We start from the raw sequence: 9,582 nt of genomic DNA on the forward strand, positions 1-9,582 counted from the left end.
CTCTGGAACTGCCGATCTGCGGCCAACAAGGCAGAGTTCATCTCAGCCTATGCTTCCCTCCAGTCCCTCGACTTCTTGGCACTGACGGAAACATGGATTACCACAGATAACACTGCTACTCCTACTGCTCTCTCCTCGTCTGCCCACGTGTTCTCGCACACCCCGAGAGCTTCTGGTCAGCGGGGTGGTGGCACTGGGATCCTCATCTCTCCCAAGTGGACATTCTCTCTTTCTCCCCTGACCCATCTCCTTTGAATTCCATGCTGTCACAGTTACCAGCCCTTTCAAGCTTAACATCCTTATCATTTATCGCCCTCCAGGTTCCCTTGGAGAGTTCATCAATGAGCTTGACGCCTTGATAAGTTCCTTTCCTGAGGATGGCTCACCTCTCACAGTTCTGGGTGACTTTAACCTCCCCACGTCTACCTTTGACTCATTCCTCTCTGCCTCCTTCTTTCCACTCCTCTCCTCTTTTGACCTCACCCTCTCACCTTCCCCCCCCCTACTCACAAGGCAGACAATACGCTTGACCTCATCTTTACTAGATGCTGTTCTTCCACTAATCTCATTGCAACTCCCCTCCAAGTCTCCGACCACTACCTTGTATCCTTTTCCCTCTCGCTCTCATCCAACACTTCCCACACTGCCCCTACTCGGATGGTATCGCGCCGTCCCAACCTTCGCTCTCTCTCCCCCGCTACTCTCTCCTCTTCCATCCTATCATCTCTTCCCTCTGCTCAAACCTTCTCCAACCTATCTCCTGATTCTGCCTCCTCAACCCTCCTCTCCTCCCTTTCTGCATCCTTTGACTCTGTATGTCCCCTATCCTCCAGGCCGGCTCGGTCCTCCCCTCCTGCTCCGTGGCTCGACGACTCATTGCGAGCTCACAGAACAGGGCTCCGGGCAGCCGAGCGGAAATGGAGGAAAACTCGCCTCCCTGCGGACCTGGCATCCTTTCACTCCCTCCTCTCTACATTCTCCTCTTCTGTCTCTGCTGCTAAAGCCACTTTCTACCACTCTAAATTCCAAGCATCTGTCTCTAACCCTAGGAAGCTCTTTGCCACCTTCTCCTCCCTCCTGAATCCTCCTCCCCCTCCCCCCCTCCTCCCTCTCTGCGGATGACTTCGTCAACCATTTTGAAAAGAAGGTCGACGACATCCGATCCTCGTTTGCTAAGTCAAACGACACCGCTGGTTCTGCTCACACTGCCCTACCCTGTGCTTTGACCTCTTTCTCCCCTCTCTCTCCAGATGAAATCTCGCGTCTTGTGACGGCCGGCCACCCAACAACCTGCCCGCTTGACCCTATCCCCTCCTCTCTTCTCCAGACCATTTCCGGAGACCTTCTCCCTTACCTCACCTCGCTCATCAACTCATCCTTGACCGCTGGCTATGTCCCTTCCGTCTTCAAGAGAGCGAGAGTTGCACCCCTTCTGAAAAAACCTACACTCGATCCCTCCGATGTCAACAACTACAGACCAGTATCCCTTCTTTCTTTTCTCTCCAAAACTCTTGAACGTGCCGTCCTTGGCCAGCTCTCCTGCTATCTCTCTCAGAATGACCTTCTTGATCCAAATCAGTCAGGTTTCAAGACTAGTCATTCAACTGAGACTGCTCTTCTCTGTGTCACGGAGGCGCTCCGCACTGCTAAAGCTAACTCTCTCTCCTCTGCTCTCATCCTTCTAGACCTATCGGCTGCCTTTGATACTGTGAACCATCAGATCCTCCTCTCCACCCTCTCCGAGTTGGGCACCTCCGGCGCGGCCCACGCTTTGATTGCGTCCTACCTGACAGGTCGCTCCTACCAGGTGGCGTGGCGAGAATCTGTCTCCGCACCACGTGCTACCACGTGCTCACCACTGGTGTCCCCCAGGGCTCTGTTCTAGGCCCTCTCCTATTCTCGCTATACACCAAGTCACTTGGCTCTGTCATATCCTCACATGGTCTCTCCTATCATTGCTATGCAGACGACACACAATTCATCTTCTCCTTTCCCCCTTCTGATAACCAGGTGGCGAATCGCATCTCTGCATGTCTGGCAGACATATCAGTGTGGATGACGGATCACCACCTCAAGCTGAACCTCGGCAAGACGGAGCTGCTCTTCCTCCCGGGGAAGGACTGCCCGTTCCGTGATCTCGCCATCACGGTTGACAACTCCATTGTGTCCTCCTCCCAGAGTGCTAAGAACCTTGGCGTGATCCTGGACAACACCCTGTCATTCTCAACTAACATCAAGGCGGTGACCCGTTCCTGTAGGTTCATGCTCTACAACATTCGCAGAGTACGACCCTGCCTCACACAGGAAGCGGCGCAGGTCCTAATCCAGCCACTTGTCATCTCCCGTCTGGACTACTGCAACTCGCTGTTGGCTGGGCTCCCTGCCTGTGCCATTAAACCCCTACAACTCATCCAGAACGCCGCAGCCCGTCTGGTGTTCAACCTTCCCAAGTTCTCTCACGTCACCCCGCTCCTCCGCTCTCTCCACTGGCTTCCAGTTGAAGCTCGCATCCGCTACAAGACCATGGTGCTTGCCTACGGAGCTGTGAGGGGAACGGCACCTCCGTACCTTCAGGCTCTGATCAGGCCCTACACCCAAACAAGGGCACTGCATTCATCCACCTCTGGCCTGCTCGCCTCCCTACCTCTGAGGAAGTACAGTTCCCGCTCAGCCCAGTCAAAACTGTTCGCTGCTCTGGCACCCCAATGGTGGAACAAACTCCCTCACGACGCCAGGTCAGCGGAGTCAATCACCACCTTCCGGAGACACCTGAAACCCCACCTCTTTAAGGAATACCTAGGATAGGATAAAGTAATCCTTCTAATGCCCCCCCCCCCCTTAAAAGATTTAGATGCACTATTGTAAAGTGGTTGTTCCTCTGCATATCATAAGGTGAATGCACCAATTTGTAAGTCGCTCTGGATAAGAGCGTCTGCTAAATTACTTAAATGTAATGTAAATGTATTGTGTGTCTACTGATCAATCAGGAGGTTTGATGACATAACATGCTTTATGTCCTTTCATAAACTGGTCCCACAACAGATTCCACCAACATAAGGATAGTTCTGCTGGGTAAGCCTGGAGCAGGGAAGAGTGTAACAGGAAACACCATCCTGGGGAGAGAGGTGTTTAGAGAGGAGACTGGAGCAGGGAAGAGTGCAACAGGAAACACCATCCTGGGGAGAGAGGTGTTTAGAGAGGAGACTGGAGCAGGGAAGAGTGTAACAGGAAACACCATCTTGGGGAGAGAGGTGTTTAGAGAGGAGACTGGATCAGGGAAGAGTGCAACAGGAAACACCATCCTGGGGAGAGAGGTGTTTAGAGAGGAGACTGGAGCAGGGAAGAGTGTAACAGGAAACACCATCCTGGGGAGAGAGTTGTTTAGAGAGGAGACTGGAGCAGGGAAGAGTGTAACAGGAAACACCATCCTGGGGAGAGAGGTGTTTAGAGAGGAGACTGGAGCAGGGAAGAGTGTAACAGGAAACACCATCCTGGGGAGAGAGGTGTTTAGAGAGGAGACTGGATCAGGGAAGAGTGCAACAGGAAACACCATCCTGGGGAGAGAGGTGTTTAGAGAGGAGACTGGATCAGGGAAGAGTGTAACAGGAAACACCATCCTGGGGAGAGAGGTGTTTAGAGAGGAGACTGGATCAGGGAAGAGTGTAACAGGAAACACCATCCTGGGGAGAGAGGTGTTTAGAGAGGAGACTGGAGCAGGGAAGAGTGCAACAGGAAACACCATCCTGGGGAGAGAGGTGTTTAGAGAGGAGACTGGATTAGGGAAGAGTGTGTTGGGGAAAAGAGAGGTGGGGGGGAGGAGCATCAGTGTGATTGACACTCCTGGTATTTACAGCACAACACTGACTGAAGAACAACTGAATGAGGAAATGAGAAGGTGCATCTCTCTCTCTTCTCCGGGCCCCCATGTGTTCCTTCTGGTTATCAGACTGGAGAGATTCACACAGGAAGACAGGAATACTTTGTCATGGATCCAGAAAAACTTTGGCTAGGAGGCCTTGAGTTACACCATGGTGTTATTCACCGGAAGAGAAAAACTAACCAGGAAGCAATGGGAGGACTTTGAGAGGACTGAAACAACTAAACAACCAATCAGTGTGTGTGGGGGAGGGCATATTGTCCTCAACAGTAAGCTAGAGGTCCACACCACTCAGGTCACAGAGCTGCTGAGGAAGATAGAAGAGATGGTGGAGAGAAATGGAGGAGGTCACTGCCTAGAGGAGAGGTACCAGGAGGCTCAGAGAAAGATCAGAGAGGAGCAGGAGAGGGAGAAGAGAAAGGAGGAGATAAATGAGAGGAAGGGGAAATTAGAGAGGAGAGAGGAAGAGGTGAGGAGGATGGAGGAGGAGTTGAGGAAGTCACTGGAGGGGGTAAAGAGAATAGAAGAAGATTTGAAGGAGAGACAGAAAGAGTTACAAGAAAAGAGAGAGGAGTTTAAGAAAGTGGAGAAGAGAACAAGACAAGAGGAGAAGGATAAATTGACAGAAAAGGAGGAGCAGAAGAGAGAAGAGAATCTTCAAAAGGTAAAGGAAGAGGCAAGGAAGCAAGAGAACAAAGTAAAGGAAATAGAGGAAGACTTGAAGCTAGCACAGGAACATGTGAGGAAGATGGCAGGAGAGGTGAATGAGATAGAGGAAGTGATGAAGAGAGACGAGCAGAGGAGGAGTGAGCAGAGTACACAGGAGAAGAAGAAAATAGTGGAATTGATGAAGAGAGAGATAGACAAAAGGAAGAGAGAGGAGCAGAAGAGAGAGGAGGAGAAGAAAATAGAGGAGCAGAAGAGAGAGGAGGAGAAGAAAATAGAGGAGCAGAAGAGAGAGGAGGAGAAGAAAATAGAGGAGCAGAAGAGAGAGGAGGAGAAGAAAATAGAGGAGCAGAAGAGAGAGGAGGAGAAGAAAATAGAGGAGCAGAAGAGAGAGGAGGAGAAGAAAATAGAGGAGCAGAAGAGAGAGGAGGATAAGAAAATAGAGGAGCAGAAGAGAGAGGAGCAGAAGAGAGAGGAGAGGAAGAGAGAGGAGCAGAAGAGAGAGGAGCAGAAGAGAGAGGAGGAGAAGAGAGAGGAGGAGAAGAGAGAGGAGGAGAAGAAGAGAGAGGAGCATAAGAGAGAGGAGGAGAAGAATATAGAAGAAGAGAGGAAGGGAGAGGAGCAGAAGAGAGAGGAGAAGAAGAAAATAGAAGAGAGGAAGAGAGAGGAGCAGAAGGAACTCTTGATTTTAACAACTGTTACAGGTGGGTTAGCATTACTAGCTGCAGCGTGTTTTTGGGCCAAACAATAGAAGATTGAATAAGGTGTTTGATTGAATGCTGAATGCTGATTCAATGTTTCATCTCTCCTTACCACAGAAGTTATTTAAGGTATTGTGATATGAGGGTGAAATGTAGCCTAGCTGTTAAGAGCGTTGGGCCAGTAACCAAAAGGTTGCTGGTTGGAATCCCTGAGTCGACTAGGTGAAACATCTGTCTATGTGCCTTTGATCAAGGCACTTAACCCTAATTGCTCCTGTAAGTTGCTCTGGAAAATAGCATCTCCTAAATACTTCAAATGTAATATGATATGAATTTATGTCAGATTAACGGTTTCATGTTCTACCAACACTTTTGTTTATCTTAGTTGGAATCTCCTTTGTGTTTGACACACGACACAACGTGCGTTTCTTCAGTAGAGAATATGTAGTACTGCATCTCCTTAGTCAACGATATTGGATATCATGTCAAATAAAATAGGCATATTTGTTTTGTAATTTTAACAAAATCAGCCCAGAAACATCTGACATGTAGGTAGCAAACTTAAAGACCAAATAAGTGTTTCTCTTGAAATGCTGCTGTCATACCTAACAATGACTCTACAGGTGGATACCACAAGATTATTAATAAGGCAGAGCTAGGGGTTTTCATAAACTCTGTGGGCATTTGTGTGTGAGTGTGTGTTTGTGTGTGTGTGAATGCATGTGTGTGTGTGTGTATGTGTGTCTAGCCGGCAGCTCAATAATGTGAGAGTTGTTGGCCACCTCTGCTATGTCGTCACCATTAAACCAGTTCCTCCAGAAACATGCAAACCACACCTCTTTAGTTCCTCCTATTCTTTACTGATGTCTGATTTCCCAGAATCATTTACATATTCTAACAGAGAGGACAGTGGTTTTTAATTAAACCAGTCTACTATTTGAAACATGGTTTACTTTGACAACTTATCTATGTACAGATGATATTAATTTGATCACTCTTTTGTTGCAAACTTGTAGTGTATTTTTAAATGCAGTTTTAAAAAGGCTTCTAAAGTTTGTAATTTCCACTTAGAAACTTCAACTTTCTCTTTCTACCATTTTATTTTGATTTTCTCTTAACTTCCTCGCCTCTTCCTGTTATCTAGCTTCCTCTTCCTCTTTCCTCTCCTCCTCCTCTCTGATCTTTCTCTGAGCCTCCTGGTACATCTCCTTGGTGTAATAGTGTCCTCCATTCTGCTTCACCATCTCCTCTATCTTCCTCAGCTGGGGCCTCATTTATAAACCGTGCGTATGCACAACATAGACCCCAAAATGTGTGTGCCCTGGTTTTCACGCAAAAGTTATAATTTGTAATATCTGAACTTCACGTGAGAATGTGCTTTCCTCCCCGCAAACTTTACACCATGTATATCCACAGTTTCTAGTGGTAGAAGTATTTCATTGCAAGAAGGCAAAAGTATCCTTGTAGCCTAGTAGCCTTGTAGCCTTGTAGCCTAGTACCCTTGTAGCCTAGTAGCCTAGTAGCCTTGTACCCTAGTACCCTTGTAGCCTAGTAGCCTGGTTGCCTGGTAGCCTTGTGTAAATGGGGAATACAGTGCCTTTAGAATGGATTCATACCCCTTGACTTATTCCACATTTTGAATTAAAAATGGATGAAAACATCTAAACACAATGATAATGTGAGAATGTGCTTCTAGTTTCTAGTGGTAGAAGTATTTCATTGCAAGAAGGCAAGAATAGCCTAGTAGCCTAGTAGCCTAGTAGCCTTGTTGCCAAGTGGCCTGGTAGCCTAGTAACCTAGTAGCCTTGTAGCCTAGTAGCCTAGTAACCTTGTAGTCTAGTAAGCTGGTACCCTTGTAGCCTATTAGCCTTGTAGCCTAGTACCCTTGTCACCTAGTAGCCTGGTAGCCTTTTAGCCTGGTAGACTATTAGCCTTGTAGCCTAGTAGCCTAGTACCCTTGTCATCTAGTAGCCTGGTAGTCTTTTAGCCTGGTAGACTAGTAGCCTTGTAGCCTAGTAGCCTTGTAGCCTGGTAGCCTTGTGAAAATGGGGAACACAGTGCCTTCAGAAGGTATTGCACATTTTGTTGTATTAAAAACTGAATTGAAAATTGTATCACCCATCTACACACTATACCCCACAATGACAAAGTGAAAACTTGTTTTTAGAGATCTTTGCAAATGTATTAAAAACGAAATGCAGAAATATTACATTTACAGTTGAAGTCGGAAGTTTACGTACACCTTCCTCACATTTAATCCCAGTAAAAAATCCCTGTCTTAGTAGCATTGCCTTTAAATTGTTTAGCTTCGGTCAAACATTTTGGGTAGCCTTCCACAAGCTTCCCACAATAAGTTGGGTGAATTTTGACCCATTCCTCCTGACAGATCTGGTGTAACTGAATCAGGTTTGTAGGTCTCCTTGCTCACACACGCTTTTCCAGTTCTGCCCACAAATGTTCTATGGGATTGAGGTCAGGGCTTTGTGATGGCCACTCCAATACCTTGACTTTGTTGTCCTTAATGCCATTTTGCCACAACTTTGGAAGTATGCTTGGGGTCATTGTCCATTTGGAAGACCCATTTGCGACCAAACTTTAACTTCCTGACTGATGTCTTGAGATGTTGCTTCAATATATCCACATAATTTTCCTTCTCATGATGCCATCTATTTTGTGAAGTGCACCAGTACCTCCTGCAGCAAAGCACCCCCACAACATGATGCTGCCACCCCCGTGCTTCACGGTTGGGATGGTGTTCTGCGGCTTGCAAGCCTCCCCCTTTTCCTCCAAACATATCAATGGTCATTATGGCCAAACCGTTCAATTTTTGTTTCATCAGACCAGAGGACATTTCTCCAAAAAGTACGATCTTTGTCCCCGTGTGCAGTTGCAAACCGTAGTCTGGCTTTTTTATTGCTGTTTTGGAGCAGTGGCTTCTTCCTTGCTGAGCGGTCTTTCAGATTATGCCGATATAGGAGTCATTTTACTGTGGATATAGATACTTTTGTACCTGTTTCCTCTAGCATCTTCACAAGGTCCTTTGCTGTTGTTCTGGGATTGATTTGCACTTTTCGCACCAAAGTACGTCCATCTCTAGGAGACAGAATGCGTCTCCTTCCTGAGTGGTATGACGGCTTCGTGGTCCCATGGTGTTTATGCTTGAGTACTATTGTTTTTACAGATGAACGTGGTACCTTCAGGCATTTGGAAATTGCTCCCAAGGATGAACCAGACTTGTGGAGGTCTACAATTTTTTTTCTGAGTTCTTGGCTGATTTATTTTGATTTTCCCATGATGTCAAGCAAAGATGCACTGAGTTTGAAAGTAGGCCTTGAAATACATCCACAGGTACACCTCCAATTGACTTAAATGATGTCAATTAGCCTATCAGAAGCTTCTAAAGCCATGACAATTTTCCAAGCTGTTTAAAGGCACAGTCAACTTAGTGCATGTAAACTTCTGTCCCACTGGAATTGTGTCGAGGCACAGATCTGGGGAAGGGTACCAAAAAATGCCTGCAGTGTTGAATGTCCCACAGTGGCCTCCATCATTCTTAAATTGAAAAGGTTTGGAAACACCAAGACTCTTCCTAGAGCTGGCAGCCAGGCCAAACTGAACAATCGGGGGAGAAGGGCCTTGGTCAAGGAGGTGACCAAGAATCCAATGGTCCCTCTGACAGAGCTCTAGAGCTCTTCTGTGGAGATGGGAGAACCTTCCAGAAGGACAACCATCTCTATAATACTCCACCAATCAGGCCTCTATGGCAGAGTGGCCAGATGGAAGCCACTCCTCAGTAAAATGCACATGACAGTCCACTTGGAGTTTGCCAAAAGGCACCTTAAGACTCTCAAACCATGCGAAACAAGATTCTCTGGCCTGATAGCCAAGCCTCACAACTGGAGGAAACCTGGCACCATCCCTACGGTGAAGCATGGGAAAATGGGGCTCTGCAGTGAAAAATGGGATAAACTGCCCAAATACAGGTGTGCCAAGCTTGTAGAAGACTCAAGGCTGTGATTGCTGAATTATATGATGCCATCTGCTGTAGTTTCAAGCCTGTCATCAACCAAAATATGTTTATTTTCTTTGTTTCATTTACAACTTTTCAAGTATATTTCTGTTTCCTGAAACAAATAACCTAGTGTGTGTGCTAACAAATCATCAACTATGAGTTTGTCTTGTCAGAATAATGCAACGTGTGTTTAAACTATGATACACACTCTACATGATACTATTATACTTGTGTTTTTGTTTTTAGAATTGAAATGCTTTTTTTACTACATCTCTTTAGTCACTGGGTTGAAGTTTAAAGGTCAATATCTAAAATAATAGACCACG

The 9,582-nt window shown here is 46.7% G+C and overlaps 1 protein-coding gene across 1 annotated transcript; it reads left to right on the forward strand.

Moving 5' to 3' along the window:
- Window positions 1-3,642: 3,642 nt before the first annotated feature.
- LOC139541708 (golgin subfamily A member 6-like protein 26) lies at window positions 3,643-9,261 on the forward strand. The gene is made up of 2 exons (XM_071346663.1): window positions 3,643-4,792; window positions 9,111-9,261. Exons 1-2 carry the CDS (start codon window positions 4,029-4,031, stop codon window positions 9,259-9,261), a joined length of 915 nt encoding a protein of 304 aa, XP_071202764.1. The 5' UTR covers window positions 3,643-4,028.
- The last annotated feature ends 321 nt before the right edge of the window (window positions 9,262-9,582 follow it).

Source organism: Salvelinus alpinus, chromosome 2, assembly GCF_045679555.1.
Source record: "Salvelinus alpinus chromosome 2, SLU_Salpinus.1, whole genome shotgun sequence".
Lineage (NCBI taxonomy): Eukaryota > Metazoa > Chordata > Actinopteri > Salmoniformes > Salmonidae > Salvelinus > Salvelinus alpinus.